Raw genomic sequence first — 18,592 nt, forward strand, 5'->3', positions numbered from 1 at the left:
CTCCTGTCCCCTGTATTTGCGACCTGACCCTCTAGCGCAGCCTGGGAGCGGCAAAAGGTGACAAATAACAGAGAGAAATCCAAGGGTGAAACAAAGGGTCTGGGACTTCCCCTCTGCCCGCCTCCACCCCGAGGGCACAGGGAGAACGTCTGAACCGTACTCCCGGGGCTACCCACCCTCCAATTTTCTGACGGCTCCTGCCTGCCGCGGCATCTCCTAGTGATGGCTCGATCCATTTTCCAGAGGGTCAAGGTGAGGCTGAGAAAGGCGCGGATGCCCAGAAGCTGTGTTCAGACCTCCCCACCCCTCAGTCTCCTTTTAGACTTCCTCTGTGGAGTTGGAGCCCCTCTAGAGGCCTTTACCTCCGCCAACTACCTGGCCTTCACTACCTCCGCCTAATTGCCCAGCCCCCTCTCCCATTACATTTTTCCTAGGGGAAAGCATCTTCTAAAACAGACACCCCCGGCCCTGAGCTCTTCTCAGGTCTCTCCGGGGGAGGAGAGGCTGCGAGGCTCTCGGAGAACCCTCCTGCTGCAGAGAAAGACGCCTCGCCCCTGCGGCTGAGTCACCGGAGCGGGACCAGGCGCTCGCACGTCGTTCTCCGAGGGGCGGGTGGGGCGGCCCCGGAGGCCCGCTTGGCGGGGATGGGGGGGCGCCACCTCCCCTGCCCCCACCGAGGTCCCGAGGGGAGGGAGAATCCCTCGGCGGGTGGCCTGTCCCTTTAAGAAGGCGGCCCTGCCTGGGTGTGCCCCGTCTCCATGGTTACCCCGGTGCAGGCGGCGGGCGCGGGAGGGAGGGAAGGAGGCTGCAGCTTCTCCCCGACAGACGGAGGGAGCTGCGGGGACGCGGAGCCCGAGCCGGAGCCGACCCGCAGCCGAAACGGGAGCCGCCGCCGCCGCGAGCCGAAGGTGCAGAGAGCGCCGCGGGCGAAGGGCCCGTAGCCCGGGATTCGTGGGCGGCCAGGGCGCAAGGGGCCGCGCGCCATGCTCCGGGCCCCGACGGCGGGGACGCCCCCTTGCGCGCGGGCGGCTGGCGGGGCCTGCGAGCCCGGGGTGGGCATTGCCCTCCGACGGCCGCGCTAGGGGGCGCGGGGCCCGGCGGGGGGCGGCCTAGCTGGGCGCCCTCCCCCGGCGCTGAGTCCCCGCGCCCCGGAGGCATGGGGCGGGCGGCCACGGCCGCCTAAGATGCCGGCCATGCGGGGACTCCTGGCGCCGCAGAACACCTTCCTGGACACCATCGCCACGCGCTTCGACGGCACGCGTGAGTCCGACCCTCGCCCCACTGGCTCGCGGACGAGCTGTCCCTTGCCAGGGTTCCCGCCGGCCCTGCACCCTACATCTCGGCCTGGCGCCCTCCTGCTCTTTCCCTCCCTTCTCCCCCTCACCCCTGCTCCCCGTTTTTAGCTGGGACCACCATCTCCTTCCAGACGCCGTCTCTCCGAAAGGTTCGGAGTCAACACTACCCCAGGCCAGGCAAAACGGCCAGAAGTGTCCGGGTTTGGGCCCAGGATGCAGTCTGTTCGCTAGGGCGTGAACCCCACCTAGTCAGTCTAATCCATCCCATCCCTGCGTCTGGCGCTATCCGACCAACTACCCTCGAACTGGCAGAGTCCAGGGGAGGCAGGGAAGTGGTACTCAGGGACAGCCCGGAGGGCTCAAAAATCAGATTTGGAAAAGAGATTAGCAAACCAGATGGAGTAGGCGGGACTCAGGAGCGCACTGTCCAAGCTCACCTCACAGCCTAAACCCACGGAGCCCTCTAGCCCCAAAAAGATAGGTCTGGGGACTCCCACTCAGACTAGGGAAGTTTGGAAGCTCCCACCAGAGCTTCTGGATCCTGGGTTCCTGAGGTCCTGAGCACAGGGCAAGTCATGAAAGGCCCTCCCTTCTCCTACTCCCTCACACTTGCCCCCAGTGGGGCTTCCCAGCTCTCTACTTAACGTCTTCTATGGTCTCAGTCTCGGTTCCGGATGGGCCCCCCACCCCCAACACCCGCCCCCCAGGCTTCTCCATCTGCTTTGCTGTGTGCTTGGCTCCTGCAGCCTGCTGATTCAGCGCCCCCGACTCCCCAATACATTCCTGGCTCCAGGCTCTGAGGTTCAGCTATCATTCTTACACCCCAATTCTCCATCACGTTCACTAATTCCTGAGCCAGGTCAGGCAGCTGGGGCTCAAACAGAGAGTGCAGAATGGATGGTGGCTTTGACGGCCTCCCAGTCCAGGTGGGGCCCAGTGCCAGGAGCCAGACAGCCAGCGTGGGTACCTGGCTGGTGAGTGAGCCTGGCAGAGGTAGAGGTGGGGCTGAGGCTGGCCTAGAGCTAGGCCTGCAGTCCTCCTTTGGGCCTCCTCAACCCCGCCCCTTACCCCAGGCTGCTCAGGACACACTCCAGAGGGCACAATGCCCACACAGGGCCGCAGTTACCAACCTCAGGCTCACCCATGCTGATTCTCCAATGCGTTCATATCATGCTGCTAGGAGTGGGCCCTTGCAGGGCACTGACACACAGGTGACGCACTGATTCCTGGTCATAAACAGCTCCTGCCTGCCCCCCGAACACACACACATGCAGGATTCCTGGGATTTCTAATACCCACCCTTTGGTTGCAGGCATTTGGGAAAGGAGGGGTGACCCCATGCCCCTTTACCCCACGCTCCTCTGAGAGGTGCTCTCTTGCAGACAGTAACTTCGTGCTGGGCAACGCCCAGGTGGCAGGGCTCTTCCCCGTGGTCTACTGCTCTGATGGCTTCTGCGACCTCACGGGTTTCTCCCGGGCTGAGGTCATGCAGCGGGGCTGCGCCTGCTCCTTCCTCTATGGGCCAGACACCAGTGAGCTCGTCCGCCAGCAGATCCGCAAGGCCCTGGATGAGCACAAGGAGTTCAAGGCAGAGCTGATCCTGTACCGGAAGAGCGGTGAGGGGCCACCTGGCCAGCCCGCCTCACCTGTCCGGTTTCACCAAGCCTGGCACCCACCCCATCCACTGTCCCTCCTTTCCGTTCTCGTTGTCTGCGTCTCCCTTCTCATCCCATCTTCCTACATACCCATCTCCTCTGCCTCCACCTCACCTCTTGCCCCGACCCCTCCTCTCTTCCATCCTCACCACAGCCTCAGCCTCTGCTCAGTCTCCCATCTTGGGTTTCCCACCCCAGCAGAAAAATGTCCCCATGTCAGCAGGACAGATCAATGGACACACATGTCTGATGGTCACCTTGCTCTCCCTTGCCTTCTCCTGCCCTGTTCCATCAAGCCCTGTCCTGAGCGGAGCCAGGATGCCACTCCGCTCCGAGGAAAGCCCCAAGCCTGCTTGTGTCTTGGCCAGGGGTGTCACTGGAGTCCCTGTTGCCTTGGGCAGGGCGGAGAATGAGAGCCGGGCTGAGTCTGTCTTTGTGCCCAGGGCTCCCATTCTGGTGTCTTCTGGATGTGATACCCATAAAGAACGAGAAAGGGGAGGTGGCCCTCTTCCTGGTCTCTCACAAGGACATCAGTGACACCAAGAACCGAGGGGGCCCCGACAACTGGAAGGAGAGAGGTGGGTGCCGGTGGGGCTGTTGATTTCGCTGCTGTGGCTGGGGTGTTGGGTACCTCAGGCCTGGGCGGGTGGGGCCTTGGCACCCAGTGTGGGCTCGTGGGTCCCCCCACCCCTCCTGGACTCATTGCCACTCTGCTGGCTGAGAGGCCTGTGCTGCCCAGGTATGGAAAGTGTGTTTCCAAATAGACCAGTTGAGACAAAGTTGGCGTTTTGAAGTCAGCTTTACTAAGAGTCTGAAAGTAGACAAATCCACTCCTGCCTGTGAGGTACCATCTCCTGACAATTAGTGAGGCTGAGCCAAGCCCACCTGGAGCCTTTTCCTCACACAAACCTGCCTGGGGCGGCCTGGCCGAAGCCCTCACCTAAGCCCGTGAGGTCTGTCCCTTCTTGTATCCTCCAAGGGCTGGGACAGGCCTTTGGACAGCTCAGACAGCTGTCATCAGAAGCTGCTCCAAGGCTCTTTGCCACTTGAGGATGCTGGGGGTTCTCTCCATTCCTCCACCCCCAGGCCTGGGTCAGCCCTCCATGATGTAAGGCTCCAGTGGCCCCTGTACCTGGACCCCTGGGTTCTTTCTCTGAGCTCCCTCAACTCTGCTGATGGTCTCCTGCTTGCTCAGCACCCCCCACCCCGGGAACCCCCTCCCGGCTCCTCACCCAGGCCTTTCCCTGTGGAGGCCTCTCCTGCCTTGCCTTGGGGCAGACCTCCTTCTCCTGGAAGCTGGCTGGGAGTGGTGTCTGTAAGCACCCACAGGTCTGCCCATTGCTGGGGTCGGCGAGTGACCCTAGGAAGTGAGGAGTGTCAGAGCCCCCAGCAGTCAATGAGCCAGACCAGTCCACAGAGCAGCAACTGCTGTCCTACACCCAAGACCCTGTGCTGTGTGTGTGGGCGCTCCTCCCATCATCCTCACGAACCCCTCTTCTTTTGCAGGCGGTGGCCGGCGCCGATATGGCCGGGCAGGAGCCAAAGGCTTCAATGCCAACCGGCGGCGGAGCCGGGCTGTGCTCTACCACCTGTCTGGGCACCTGCAGAAGCAGCCCAAGGGCAAGCACAAGCTCAATAAGGTGGAGTGCGCACTAGGGTGTGTGTTTGGGGGTGGGGCAGGGTAGGGCAGGCTGAGGAGATAGAGGAGGGGAACTGAGCCCTCCACAGAGAGAATGTCCAGGGGGCTGCCCAGGCCCCACCGGCATTGGGGCTGTTGCTGAGGGAGGGAATGCCTGATCCATCAAATGTATAGAGGAGAGTCTTGGCCTTAGGGTCAGATGGGCTCGATCCGGGCTCCTCCCCTAAGCAGCTGTGTGACCTCAGCTAAGTCACTTGACCTAGCTGATCTTCAGTTTTCTGATCTATAACACGGGGACTCTAATGACTATGACAGAGGTTGCTCTGAGAGTGCAGGGAGGGAAGGGAGGTGGATGCCTGTCCCGGACACCATCCAAACTCAGCCTGTGCCAATGTCCTGTGCTCCCTGCCTTGACCGCCCTGCCTCACTCAGGGGGTGTTTGGGGAGAAGCCAAACTTGCCCGAGTATAAAGTAGCCGCCATCCGGAAGTCACCCTTCATCCTGCTGCACTGTGGGGCGCTGAGGGCCACTTGGGACGGCTTCATCCTGCTCGCCACTCTCTACGTGGCCGTCACCGTGCCCTACAGCGTGTGCGTGAGCACAGCCCGGGAGCCCAGCGCCGCCCGCGGTCCCCCCAGCGTCTGCGACCTGGCTGTGGAGGTCCTCTTCATTCTCGGTATGTGCGCTCTGTGCCTCCCTCCCCACCCTATGCCGGGCGCCCCCTGGGCTTTGATGGGGACGTCTGCATGGCTCCAGTGCCCCACAAGTGTCTCCCTTGCCCGCCCGCTGTTGGTGACCTGTGGGCTTCAAAATCAGACCTCGGAACCCTGCAGGTTCCAAACAAGTCTCTGCAAGGAACGGGTCATATGAGCCAGTCGTGGCCTCTCCAAGCCTCAGTTTCTCCTTCCGTCAAGTAGGCATAACAATGTTGGTTACTGTGAGAATGAGGTGATACATGGAAAGAGCCTTGGACAGCATCAAATACTGAGCAGGTGCCCAGTAAAGAGCGGCTCCTCCCGCACCCCATGCTCACTCCCGCCCCCACTTCCCGCAGACATTGTGCTGAATTTCCGCACCACGTTCGTGTCCAAGTCAGGCCAGGTGGTGTTTGCCCCAAAGTCCATTTGCCTCCACTACGTTACCACCTGGTTCCTGCTGGATGTCATCGCGGCGCTGCCCTTCGACCTGCTCCATGCCTTCAAGGTCAACGTGGTCAGTGTGGCTGGGCTGGGTGGGCTTTGGGGCGGGACAGGCGGGCCGACCTGGGGGTGACCACCCTCTGTCCCCACCCCCCAGTACTTTGGGGCCCACCTGCTGAAGACGGTGCGGCTGCTGCGGCTGCTGCGCCTGCTCCCGCGGCTGGACCGCTACTCGCAGTACAGCGCCGTGGTGCTGACGCTGCTCATGGCCGTGTTTGCCCTGCTTGCCCACTGGGTGGCCTGCGTGTGGTTCTACATCGGCCAGCGGGAGATCGAGAGCAGCGCGTCTGAGCTGCCCGAGATCGGTACCGGAGGCTCCCCGTGTGGAGGGGTGTGTGTGCGTACATACGTGCCAGAGGAATATGTCTGCTTGAGTGTGCGTGTGTCGGGGACACATGAGAGCAGGCTTGCGTCTATCAGGCTATGTCTGTGAGCTGACACAAGGTATCAGAGATCCATGTCCGACTCTGCATGTGTGTGTGTCAGGGGGCATGTGTGCAAGGAGGCATGTGTTTGCAAGAAGAATGTGGGGGCTAATGTGTGTGTGTAGATGTGAGTGTAACAGAGCCACCACCTTAAGGCAGGCCTGTTCCCCAGCAGCCAGGCATTGTGGAGAAAGAGTAGTGGGCTGCCTGGGGGAGTCCCATTCACCCATTATGGCCTCCACGTGGCCAAATTTTTGTTACATTTTTCAAGCCCCCGCCTGGCTGGTAGCCTCACCCCTCTCAGGAGGAGGCTGTGCAGGGAGCTGCTGCCCTCCTGGGTTCCTCTGATGCCTGGCACTTTCTCACCACCCTCTCCAAAGCTCGCTCCCACCACGTTGGCTGCTGAGGCCCCTTCTCCACTCTTGTCACTTCCAGCCCGCCCGCATCTCTCTCAGCTGCTTCTCAGCGCCCCTACCCTAAAACATGGCCTTTTTCGCTGTCCCAGCAGCGCCTTCGCTCTCCTTCAGTTCACCTCCACTTCCACAGCTCCTCCTTCTGCTCACCTCCCACTCACGTCTTAACTCCTGCCAGGAGGGCTTCCACCCCCACCCCTCATCCCAAAATGTCACCCAGAAGGTCACGGTGACCTTCTAGGACCAAATCTTCAGCCCCTTGAAGTCCCTGTAGCACCTGACCCTGCCAGCCGGGCTTCTTGGAAATGCTCTGCCCCCTGCCCTGCCTCCTCCTTCCCCCACCCCTCCCAGTTCCAGGCTTTCCTCAATCTCTCCTTGGCCTCTGCTTGTTCTCCCTTGGCCATTCCATGGCGCCACCACAGCCCAACTTCCGTCCTGTCTCCCTCTAACTCCAAACCATTCTGTTCTGGCTGTTTCTAACCCTCCAGACTCCACAGCTCCAAAACTGAACGCGCCTTCTCTTCCCCAGGCCCTCCAGCCCTGTCCACTTCCCACAGATGGCCTTTGGGGCCGGTTCCAGCCAGTGGCAGGAGGCCAGCTGCTCAGACGGCCTCTCAGGACCGTCTGCTCCTGGGGGGCTCACCAGGCATCCAGGTTGGCCTTAGAAACCTGCTCTGATCAGTTCCTGGGGATGAGGAGGCTCCTTGCCAGCCATCTCTCCCTCGCCAAGGCCGTGGAGACTGCTGTGTCAACCAGAGACCCGCTTGGATGGTCCCCGAGCGCTCTAGTTGCTGAGCACACGGAAGTGGGATGCTCCAGGCAGTGTCAGCTCCCTGGCGCCTGCCCTTCCCAGAGGGAAGGTGGTGGAAGCTGCTCTGGGGTCAGACAGTCACCCAGCGAACATGGTCAGAGGGCCGGAGATAGATAATGGTGACATAAAGCCCTGACCCTAAATCCTCTGGTCAGGACCCTTGCTCCACAACAGGACCCAGACACCCTGGGTGTTGCGTCCATGTGGCTCCTCTGTTCTCACCACCTCATGGGGGCTGCTGAGCTGACGTTCAGAACACCTTTTGCTCCCAGAGGGGCTCTGAGCCTCACCAGGGAGCACATGGGGATGTGGGGGGCTGGCTGTTTTACAGATACATGTGGTGATTCTTTCACCCTTGAACCCCAAGTTCCAGAGTGGTTTCCTCCTATTTGAGGCTGGTCCTAGTTCACATTTGGGGCATCTCCAAGTCCTTCACATCATCATCTCTCCCTTCTTTCTCTGGGGAAACTCCCCCCCAGCTGCGTTGGAGCCATACCCAGACCTCCCAAAGTCCAGCCCTGGAAGGGAGGTCTCTGTGGGGAGGGCAGCCCCCTGCTGGCCCCACTCTGTCGGCGGGAGGCGCCTTCCTGTGGCTTCCTTGCCTTGGTTCCTCTGCTCCACTGCCCGTGCTGTGGACAGAGTTCCTGCTCCAGATTCCCACTAGGCCGGTGGAGATGAGCTGGATTTTCAAAAGACTGTGCTAAATGCTGAGGGCATCTCTCAGTATGAAAGCCACCAGCCTCCAGAACAGGCTCTGCCAGCCTGACCCTCCCCACATGGAGGCACCATCCCACCACCAGCTCCAGGAGCTGCCAATGTCCCCACGGCCAAGACAGAGAGGAGAGGCCCCTCTGCCACCCTCCCTTTGTCCCCCTGCTTCTGGCCCCTATGGCCCCCCACGCTCCTCACCTGGCAACCGGCGTCACCTCAGGGGCCCAACTCAATAACGACTGACAAGTGTTGCCTGTTCCCGTGCATTCTCACCACACGCCTCAAGTACAGGGCTGAATCCTTACCTTGGCTCAGCCCTTAACACATCTCCCCGACTTCTTCAGCCTGGGATTTGATGCCCCCGTGTGAACCCCACACTCGGGGTAAGCAGAGCTCCTTGCCCATTGTCTCCATCTCTACGCTGGCCCGCGCCTTCTCCTAGGTGGGGAAGGACCTCCTCTGAGTTTCTTTGTATCAAAACTCCACCCATCCTCTGAGACCTAGCACCAAGGTCCCCTCTTCCTGGAGGCCTTCTAGCCCAAAGCACCTTGGTTGGAGCCCTGCCGTGTGGCACTTGGGCTGTATGTACCTCTGACATGTGGCCCACCCTGCAGCAAGCTCCTGTGGGTCCCCCCAGCTCCTGGCACACGTGCGTGAGGTTGCTGAGTGAACGGTGGGTGGGTGAGGGGAGGGGAATCGGGACCGCAGGGAGTCGTGTGTGTGAGGTGTTGGGGAGAGTGTGGAGTGGGGGGGGTGTGGTGCTGAGGCGGGAGACACAGAGTGCATGTGGAGAAGTGGGTTCCACTGCAGCCCACCCTCTGATTTCCACTCTACCTCAGCCCGCCTGCCCTCTGTGCCTTGCTCCCCATGGCCCCCATCCAACACCCTGGAACTGCCACAAACCCCCAGCTAGGTTCAGAGTGACTTCGGGAAGCCATGGCTCCCTCCTCCTGCCAAGGCCAGGCCAGAGAAAGTGGGGTTGACAGGGAGATTGGCCCTCTTCGGCCTGTGTCTACGTGTGCTCAGGACCCTCTGTGTGTGCACAGGTGCCTGCCTGTCTGTGGCCTGACCTGTGAGCTCATGTCCATGCAGGTGTGTCCCGTCCCCTACCTGGGTGCGAGTGGCTGAGCACCTGTGTACCCTTGTCCCTGTCCCCAGTGTCCACAGGCCTTTTCTGTGTGAGTGGCTGTAGCCGTGCACCTGTGAACGTGCCCAAGTGCACATGTCCTTGTTCTCTCAACTGTGTGGAGCACATGGTTAGCCTCAATGGTGTCCACTGCACATGTCCATGTCAGTGTGCGTGAGGGTAGGTGATTTGTGTGGTTGTGGGAGGGGTGAGGCTGAATGGGGGGTGGCTTTCTGGAGCAGGCGAGCTCAGAGGAAGAGCAAGAGGAGTCTGAGAGGACAGGGCAGAGGAGGTGGCCCCACGCACCCGGCCCTGGGGGCGAGTCTGTGGCTGGTGCAGTGGGCCCCGCCAGTCCCTCTGCCCCCTCCAGCTGGGCCTGTTGCCCACCGCTGGGATTAGCGCCAGCTACAGGGAAGAGGCCCAAAAGCTCCTTGCTGCATCCTCAGCACCATAGAAGCCCGCTGGGAGGATGACAGCCTTGTCCTCATGTGCTTGTCTTGCTGAGGGTTGAGGAGGTGGTTAGGGCTGAGCCGGGCTGGCAGAGGAGGAAAGTGGCAGGAAGCCACGGGGGGTGGATCTGCATCCGTACGCCCCCCGCCCCGGGGGATACCTGCACCGCAGTGCAGCAGTGCTATCCCACCCCCTCCCCAGGCTGGCTGCAGGAGCTGGCCCGCCGACTGGAGACCCCATACTACCTGGTGGGCCGGAGCCCAGCTGTGGGGAACAGCTCTGGCCAGAGTGACAACTGTAGCAGCGGCAGCAGCGAGGCCAACAGGACGGGACTGGAGCTCCTGGGCGGCCCGTCCCTGCGCAGCGCCTACATCACCTCCCTCTACTTCGCACTCAGCAGCCTCACCAGCGTGGGCTTCGGCAACGTGTCCGCCAACACGGACACGGAGAAGATCTTCTCCATCTGCACCATGCTCATCGGCGGTGAGGCCTGCCACTCTCCTGGTCCCTGCCCACTCCTAGACTTCTGGCCCCAGGCGGCCGCACCCGCCTCACCTCACCCAGGGGCCCTAGGTCCTTCCCAGAGGCACTTCTGCTTTAAAGGGCCCTAGGAATACGAGGCCAGGGCTGGGAGAGCCCACTCGGCTGCAGGACTCCATGCCACACTGCGGCCCCTGTGCCTTGCGTAGGAGTATGTGGAGAGGGGAGGCAGACCTGTCCAGCATGGTGTCAGGCCCGGCCAGGCCGGTCCTGGAGGTGACCCCCTCTCGCCACCTTCCCCAGCACTGATGCACGCGGTGGTATTTGGGAACGTGACGGCCATCATCCAGCGCATGTACGCCCGCCGCTTTCTGTATCATAGCCGCACCCGCGACCTGCGCGACTACATTCGCATCCACCGCATCCCCAAGCCCCTCAAGCAGCGCATGCTCGAGTACTTCCAGGCGACCTGGGCCGTGAACAACGGCATTGACACCACTGAGGTGCGCAGGGCTCCAGGTCTGGCCCTCTCAGCCTCGGCTCCCTCGAGGGTGTGCGCTTGGGCAAAATTCCCAGGAGTGGGCTGGGGGAGGGGCAAGGGATGCAGAATTCTGGCCCCGCTGCCTCTGCTTTCTCCTGGGGGGACAGCAGCCTGGGACAGAGGGTGGCCGAGAAGCTGGGAGGCCCCTCGCTACCCTTGTTAGGTCAAGAGGCTCTGCTCACTGATGTCCAAGCCTGAGGCAGGAGGAAGAAAGCTGGGCTGTTTATGGGGGGCAGGGGCGGGGGCGTCTAAAGTGATGGAGAGGGAGGCAGAGATAGCCCCTCACTGATGGGACCCTGTGTGGAGCTTGATGCTATGCAGGAGTCCCTCCCATGCTTCCCCTTGCTCCAGAGGCCCACCAGGGTGGAAAGGGGTTGGCTGGAGGCTGCCTACCGCTCTGCCCCCACAACCCCTGACTGTTGCCACCTGGTCCCCACCTGCAGCTGCTGCAGAGCCTCCCAGACGAGCTTCGCGCAGACATTGCCATGCACCTGCACAAGGAAGTCCTGCAGCTGCCCCTGTTTGAGGCGGCGAGCCGCGGCTGCCTGCGGGCGCTGTCCCTGGCCCTGCGGCCTGCCTTCTGCACGCCCGGCGAGTACCTCATCCACCAAGGGGATGCCCTCCAGGCCCTCTACTTCGTCTGCTCCGGCTCCATGGAGGTGCTCAAGGGCGGCACAGTGCTTGCCATCCTAGGTATGTGAGGGTGGGAGAATGTGGGGGCTTGTGGGAGGCAGGTGGAACCGTGGCCCCATCTGCAGAAAGACCAGAGAGGGGATGCAGGCAAGGCCACCCAGGGAGAAACAGCCAGGATGGAGCCCTGGGCAAAGCTCAGAGCAGACCCAGTGACCACGAGGTAACAACACAAAGAGGTGGAAAAGATCTGGCGAGTGTTTGGGGACCAGCCTTTAGTCTGTGAGGGGCCCTCGGGGAGCAGCACTTCCTGTCAAGGAAGAAAATCAAATGCTGAGGATGGAAGTGCTGGAGAGAGTGTTCAGGCAGGCTGGGCTGAAAAGGGGGGCCGCAAGCTATCCTGTGGGGCTCCCGCTGGGCCTGGAGAGGTGAGATGCTGCCATCCTAGGGCGGATCCCAGGGCAGGCCCAGGGGCGTGAGGGTGACAGTGGAGTTCCAACTCAGCATGTGTACTTTCCTTCTTGGCCAGAAAAAGAGAGATCAATTCCCCAGACAAGGAGAAAGAAATGCAGTGGGGGGATTGACGTCACCATAGTGCTAACCCCAGGGTCTCACAGCGCCTGGCCCTGTGCCCAGCCGCTTACCTGTTTCATCTCAGCAAACCTCCCAGACCCAGGGGGCAGGAACTCTCGTCACTCCTGTTTTGTGTAGGAGACTGAGGCTCTGAGGGTAAGGAATTGGCAGGCCAGTCTTGGGGCGCTGCTCTGGGGAGACTCATGTCCTGCAGGAAGGGCACCATTTCAGGGGGTTGGACGCACACCGTAGGCTTCAGGAAGGCACATTCGAGCATTCCAGGAGCCTCAGGGCTGCACGCTCCGGGGCTGTGGCAGGCTCCCATCAGTGACGCACAGGGCAGGAACACTGATCTGCCTGCGTAATCAAGGGCCTCACACCCGGGATGGAACACGGGATGAAAGGGAGGTGGCACCCCCACCACAGCCGAATCCTCAGGCAGCCAAGCGCTTGTAGACTCACCGTGGGGACAGCTGACGCCTGGAGGGGCTGAGGTTTGTCACTAACCTGGAGAACCAGGAAGGCCAGATGCCCAGCAGCTACTGTGTGTCCACTCTCTCTCCCTTGAAGAAGATGACCTTCCAACAGGAAAGAGGAGGAAAAAATACCAAGTGGTTTCGGAGCTGAGAGAGGCCAGAGGCTGTTTCGTCCTTCGCTTTGCATCGTTCCTTGAGTTCAGCTTCTGAGCCTGGATGCAGTTTACGCCAGGCCTCTGAGCAAACGGAGTTACCGCCACTCACATATGGCCAGCAACCCTTGAGAAATTATGGAGACCTGGAGAGATCCAGAAGGGCAAAAAGGCAGATTTTGACAACTGTAGACTGGCCACTCCAAAGCAAGATTGTCAAGTGGATTATTAAACAGATGGTTTTCAGCTTGGAGCCGAGGAAGCAGGGTGGCTGGGAGCTGGCATGAGTCCTGCTAGAGCATCTCTTCCCTGATCCCGGACACCGGGTCTCAGAATAGCCATGTTCGGTATTAAGATGGAGCCTCAAGAATGGCCACTGCCTGCACCCAGGCCTCTGCCTCTAGAATGTTCCTAGCACTGGGACTTATGCCACCTTCGATCTAGCCTGGCCCTGCCCATATGCTCTGGATGGACTGTTTCCTCTGTGGACTTGGTGGCTGTGGACACCCCCAGGAATGCCTGGTTCCCCATGACCCGGTTTTCTGCTTTGCCGTCATCCCGTCCCCCACCTGCCTCCTTGGTTGAACATCCAGGTACTTCCTGCCTACTCCCGACAGCTAAGGCTCACCATACATCCAGCACTGTCGATTCTGCCCGCCTCTGTGTATGAAGCAACAGCCAATTGTGTGCAAAGTCAGTTGTGAGGGAGGAAGGGCAAGGCGAAGAGAGGTGTGCTGGGCCGGTGCCGGGAGGATCTTGATGAGCCGAGCTGAAGGCTCTGGCTGAGATGCCAGCCTGGAGGGCAGTCTCTGGTCCCTGAGACCAATGGCACGGAACTTCGTCCTTGGTCCTGTCCTGTTTCTCATTTTTATCTCATCTCTTGGATGAAGACAAGAAATACATGTGCATCCTATTTCCAGATGACACACATGAGGGGAAAGAGCTCATTCCTCAGAGGATCACATTGAGATGCAAACAGTTCTCAGAAGGAAACAGAAGGATGGCCTGAAACCAAGAAAATAAGATTTAATAGCGATGTGTTGTACACTGAAGTTTAAGCAAAAGTCCACGAACGTTTAGAGGAGGGCTCCGAGCTCAGTGAGTTCTGGAGGCAGCGGGAGGCAGCAGGGTGGCAGCCATCCGTCTCTTTCCTGAAGGGGAAGGAGACGCTTTCTAATCTTGTGAACTGTCTGGCAGTGGGTTGAGCTGCCTTGTGAGGGGCAGTGAGTGCTGGGGACCCCAGCCCCAACGGCATGCCACCCCTGCTGGGAATGACCTACGGGGACTCTTGTCAGGAGGGAGGGGAAGGAAATGAACTTGGATTGGTTGTCTGTGTGTCAGGCACGTTATCTACACTAACTCACTTAATCCCCGCCATGTCCCTGATGGGAGACACCCTATTGCATTGATTTGAAGACACACATTTTTTCCCCGCAATTTAACCTGTCTAACATAGGGATGCAGACTCTGATTGATGCCATTTTACAATTGCTGTCAGCCAGGGGGCAGCAGTCTCAGCTGAGTGGTGGGAAACCCTCCACTGACACCTGCTGGTAAGATCAAGAAAGCACCACCATCTCAGTTAACTACAGGACCTATTGTACAGACCAGGCACCAGGGCTCCGGGAGATGAAGTAAGGTGGCTGCCTGACATTTTCACTGTGTCACTTGTGGCACGAACCTGCTGGTTCCACACACTGGTGCCTGGACAAGCTCCACCTCAATCACTGTGGGGCTTGAAAACCATCGGATTGTGGGGTCCCCCATGGATATTAGGACTCTATAGGTAGGGATGGGGCCTGGGAGTCTTTCCCAGGGGATTCTGATCCACAGGCAGGTGGGAACTGTTAGAATTGGTGGCTGCTTGGTTGTCTCAGCACCAAAATTGGGATGTGTTTCAGCCCAGTGGTTTTGATCCCAAATGAGTTTGAGCGCCCGAGTCACAGAGTTCTTACCCCAAGCCTGTCTGAAGAGCCAGTGAGGCAGGCAGCAAGGGTCAGCCAGGGCCTAGGCCCCTCTGCTCCTCTCTCTTCTGGCCACAAGGCCCACAGTGGGGGCCTGGCTGGAAAGGCCCCACTCAGCAGCCTCCACTTACCTCCCTGCTTGAGGGCTGAGGGGCAAGGCTTGCTGACCTCTGCTTCCTCTCCCCAGGGAAGGGTGATCTGATCGGCTGTGAGCTGCCCCGGCGTGAGCAGGTGGTCAAGGCCAATGCCGATGTCAAGGGGCTGACGTACTGCGTCCTGCAGTGTCTGCAGCTGGCCGGGCTGCATGAGAGCCTCGCGCTGTACCCTGAGTTTGCCCCACGCTTCAGCCGGGGACTCCGGGGGGAGCTCAGCTACAACCTGGGTGCTGGTGGAGGCACTGCGGAGGTGAGGGTGCTGGGTGCATGCATGGAGGGACTGGTGGGCTGGGGAACCTGGTGGGCAGAGGCTAGGGTTTGTGGAGGTGTTGTGTCAGCACATGGCCTGGTGTGAACACTCCTGCGCATGTTGTGGGAGGTCTACACTGTCCCTGCCCCTTCACACCCACACACATAGTGCTTTAGAGGCCAGCCCTGCCTGCTCAGCCACCCCTCCCGGCTCACCCTGGCCCATCTGAGACAGCCTGGCCCCGTGCAGAGCAAAGTCAGGGGTGGGAAGCCGAGTCCACTGGTACCAGATAAGGAGCCTGCAGGCCACAGATGAGGGCTGACACCCCGGGGTCGGGCTGGGCAGTGTCCCACACTAGCCCCCCAGGCTGCCTCTAAAGAGAGCCCTGCAGCGCCCCCTGCTGCTTCATGGTAAAACAGGACTGCTCTGAGGGTTTTGTTTTGTTTTGTTTTTTAAAGATTTTATTTTTTCCTTTTTCTCCCCAAAGTCCCCCGGTACATAGTTGTATACTCTCAGCTGTGGGTCCTTCCAGCTGTGGCATGTGGGACACTGCCCCAGCATGGCCCGATGAGCGGTACCATGTCTGCGCCCAGGACTTGAACTGGCGAAACACTGGGCTGCCGCAGCGGAGCGAACGAACTTAACCACTCGGCCCCCTCTGAGGGGTTTTTGAATTTTCCCAGCTTATGTCACTAATTCCAAACCAGTTTTTAATACAATGTTCTCTTGGATAGTTCAGTTAGCCGAGGGACCAAGTAGATGAGTGATGTGTCCACACTTGGCTAGAATTTTGAGGGGCAGTGAACGAGCACCTCCGGGGCTTAGTGGCTTCGTGGTGGCAGCAGAAAAGCAGCCTCCCCCACGAGCCTCTTCCTCGCAGGGTGAGAGATACTGGGTATCCTGTTAACAAAAACGGCTCCTCCCCCCAGGAAGATGAGGCCTGGGTGGGGGAGGTGAGAGGGGCTATCCATGCTAGTTCCTTGTGCCCCACTGTCCCCAGGCAGACACCAGCTCCCTGAGTGGCGACAACACCCTCATGTCCACACTGGAGGAGAAGGAGACAAACGGGGAGCAGGGCCCCACAGTCTCACCAGCCCCAGCTGATGAGCCCTCCAGCCCTCTGCTGTCCCCCGGCTGCACCTCCTCATCCTCAGCCGCCAAGCTGCTATCCCCACGTCGAACCGCGCCCCGGCCCCGTCTGGGCGGCAGAGGGCGGCTAGGCAGGGCAGGGGCTTCACAGGCTGAGGCTGGCCCCTCTGCTCACCCTCGGAGCTTAGAGGGGCTGCGGCTGCCCCCTGTGCCATGGAATGTGCCCCCGGATCTGAGCCCCAGGTGAGTAGGCCACTACACTACGGCAGAGATGATGGTGAGGGGGCGGGGGTCCTCACCAGGCTCACCTCTGCCCTAGGTGCCTGTCCTTCCATCCTAATCCCCCCAGCCTGCCTGGTCCAAGCCCACCTTCTCCAGGAAGCCTTCCTTGACTCCTCCACCTCCCTGCTGCCCCACCCCACCATTAGGTGCATGGCCATACACTGCTCAGAACTCTCTTGCTGTTCCACGTACTCAAGCTTGGCTCCTCCGCGAAACTGCAAGCTCCAAGGGGAAGGGACCACCTACCTTTCTCTTGGGGCCCGAGCCCCCTGGCCCAGCTCTGGGCTCCTCCAGCCTCTGTGTGTGGACACTGGGGCATCCTGTCCCGTGAAACACTGCGGTGGCTGCCTGTCGACTGATTTGCTGTCCTGGCGCCTGGGTCCACAGGGTAGTCGATGGCATTGAGGACGGCTGTGGGTCTGACCAGCCCAAGTTCTCTTTCCGCGTCCAGTCTGGCCCAGAATGTAGCAGCAGCCCCTCCCCTGGACCAGGTACTGGGACCCGGGTTGGTGGGGCGGCCCCTCTGCCCCATGAACCTCTGAGAAACTGGCAGAGTACAGACTTTGCCTGGAAGTCGCCTCCCCTCACTCACCTGCATGGTTTGGGTGGAGGAGTTTGGTGGTTAAGACTAGCACCTTGGTGTCGGAAGGTAGCTGTGAACGGGAATGGACTTCTGCTGTCAGCTCTCAGCAACATGACCTTGGTTCTTGCCCCAGCTTCCTGTCTGTAAAACGGTTGTTGTGCATGTTAAATAAGATTAATATCACTAAGACCCTTAGCACAATGTCTGGCTCGTGGAGGGGATAAAGGGCTGGGGAGCAGAGTTGTAAGCCGCCCCTGGCCAGGCCGGGCTGTCCTGATAGTGGGCCAAGTAATGAGCTCCCAGGAGTGTCCATGTCCCTGGGGGACAGAACAAGAGACAGGCACAAAGAGCAGCTTCTTCAGGGAGAAAGCGCACGGCAGTGTGCCTGAGGCCCCCAGCAGTTTGGGCAGAATTCAGTGACTCCGGCAAGGCTGGAAGTGGCCGTTCCTGGCGTCAGGCCCTGCCAGGCCAATGTGGTCTGTGCCAACTGGGGCAGAGGCCTGGACCCCGCACTGTCTGTCTCCTCTTACCAGCCCCCGCTGATAACCCCATCCTACTGTCCACAGAGAACGGCCTGCTCACTGTCCCACTCGGGCCCAGCGAGGCAAGAAACATGGACACGCTGGACAAGCTTCAGCAGGCGGTGGGTGAGGGCAAGGTGGAGGCAGGGAGGGGAGGAGGTGAGCACTGCTGCTGCTGCGGTCCTGACTCCATGCTGACCTTGCCCCCCTCCCACCCTCGAAGGTGATGGAGCTCTCTGAGCAGGTGCTGCAGATGCGCGAGGGACTGCAGTCACTTCGCCAGGCTGTGCAGCTTGTCCTGGCACCCCATGGGGAGGGCCCGTGCCCTCGGGTGTCGGGAGAGGGGCCACGCCCAGCCAGCACCTCTGGGCTTCTGCAGCCCCTGTGTGTGGACACTGGGGCGTCCTCCTACTGCCTGCAGCCCCCAGCTGGTTCTGTCTTGAGTGGGACCTGGCCCCACCCTCGTCCAGGGCCCCCTCCCCTCATGGCACCCTGGCCCTGGGGTCCCCCAGCATCTCAGAGCTCCCCATGGCCTCGAGCCACAGCTTTCTGGACCTCCACCTCAGACTCAGAGCCCCCTGGCTCAGGAGAACTCTGCCCTGAGCCCAGCACCCCTGGGTCACCGCCTCCTGAAGAAGGGGCTAGGACTGGGCCCCCGGAGCCCGTGAACCAGGCTGAGGCTGCTAGCACTGGAGAGCCCCCACCAGGGTCAGGGGGCCTGGCCCTGCCCTGGGAACCCCATAGCCTGGAGATGGTGCTTATTGGCTGCCATGGCTCTGGCACAGTCCAGTGGACCCAGGAAGAAGGCACAGGGGTCTGACTGCCAGCCCCAGAACTCAGTGTTGCCAGACATGCTGCCATCTGTGGCTCTGCCCAACCGTGGGGTGGAGGAAGGGCAGCAGCCACCCCCTGGGACTTCGTGCTGCCCGCTGGCTCAGGGCAGGGAGCCCAAGAGCCAAGGAGGGCCTGGCCCCCGACTCACAGGGTGAGCTGGAGCCTCAGGGGCGGGCCCCGGGCTAGGAGTCTTCGGCCCCTGCTCCTGGGGCCCCTCCTCAGCTTGCTCCTCTGACCTCCTCATCTCCCTCTGCAGGCTGGGGGACAGAGGTCTGAGTCTAGAGAAGGGTTCTGCCATCCCCTGCATGTGCCCCTGTCCCTCCATTTTTTATATTAAA

At 60.7% G+C, this 18,592-nt stretch overlaps 1 protein-coding gene across 3 annotated transcripts; it reads left to right on the forward strand.

The window, feature by feature from the left end:
- Nucleotides 1-32: 32 nt before the first annotated feature.
- KCNH3 (potassium voltage-gated channel subfamily H member 3) lies at nucleotides 33-18,472 on the forward strand. 3 transcript variants are annotated; one of them, XM_014862901.3, is made up of 16 exons: nucleotides 33-252; nucleotides 435-1,260; nucleotides 2,678-2,911; nucleotides 3,394-3,528; nucleotides 4,457-4,590; nucleotides 5,022-5,265; nucleotides 5,644-5,801; nucleotides 5,886-6,093; nucleotides 9,926-10,207; nucleotides 10,508-10,707; nucleotides 11,189-11,438; nucleotides 14,728-14,945; nucleotides 15,946-16,277; nucleotides 16,704-16,807; nucleotides 17,466-17,542; nucleotides 17,644-18,472. In XM_014862901.3, the coding sequence occupies exons 2-16, from the start codon at nucleotides 1,185-1,187 to the stop codon at nucleotides 18,238-18,240; spliced, it is 3,249 nt and encodes a 1,082-aa protein (XP_014718387.3). In that variant the 5' UTR covers nucleotides 33-252; nucleotides 435-1,184; the 3' UTR covers nucleotides 18,241-18,472. The 3 variants fall into 3 exon arrangements, with proteins under 3 accessions (XP_014718387.3, XP_070351260.1, XP_070351261.1); XM_070495159.1 differs by having other exon boundaries at nucleotides 2,682-2,911; XM_070495160.1 differs by having other exon boundaries at nucleotides 435-908.
- The last annotated feature ends 120 nt before the right edge of the window (nucleotides 18,473-18,592 follow it).

Source organism: Equus asinus, chromosome 22, assembly GCF_041296235.1.
Source record: "Equus asinus isolate D_3611 breed Donkey chromosome 22, EquAss-T2T_v2, whole genome shotgun sequence".
Classification (NCBI taxonomy): domain Eukaryota; kingdom Metazoa; phylum Chordata; class Mammalia; order Perissodactyla; family Equidae; genus Equus; species Equus asinus.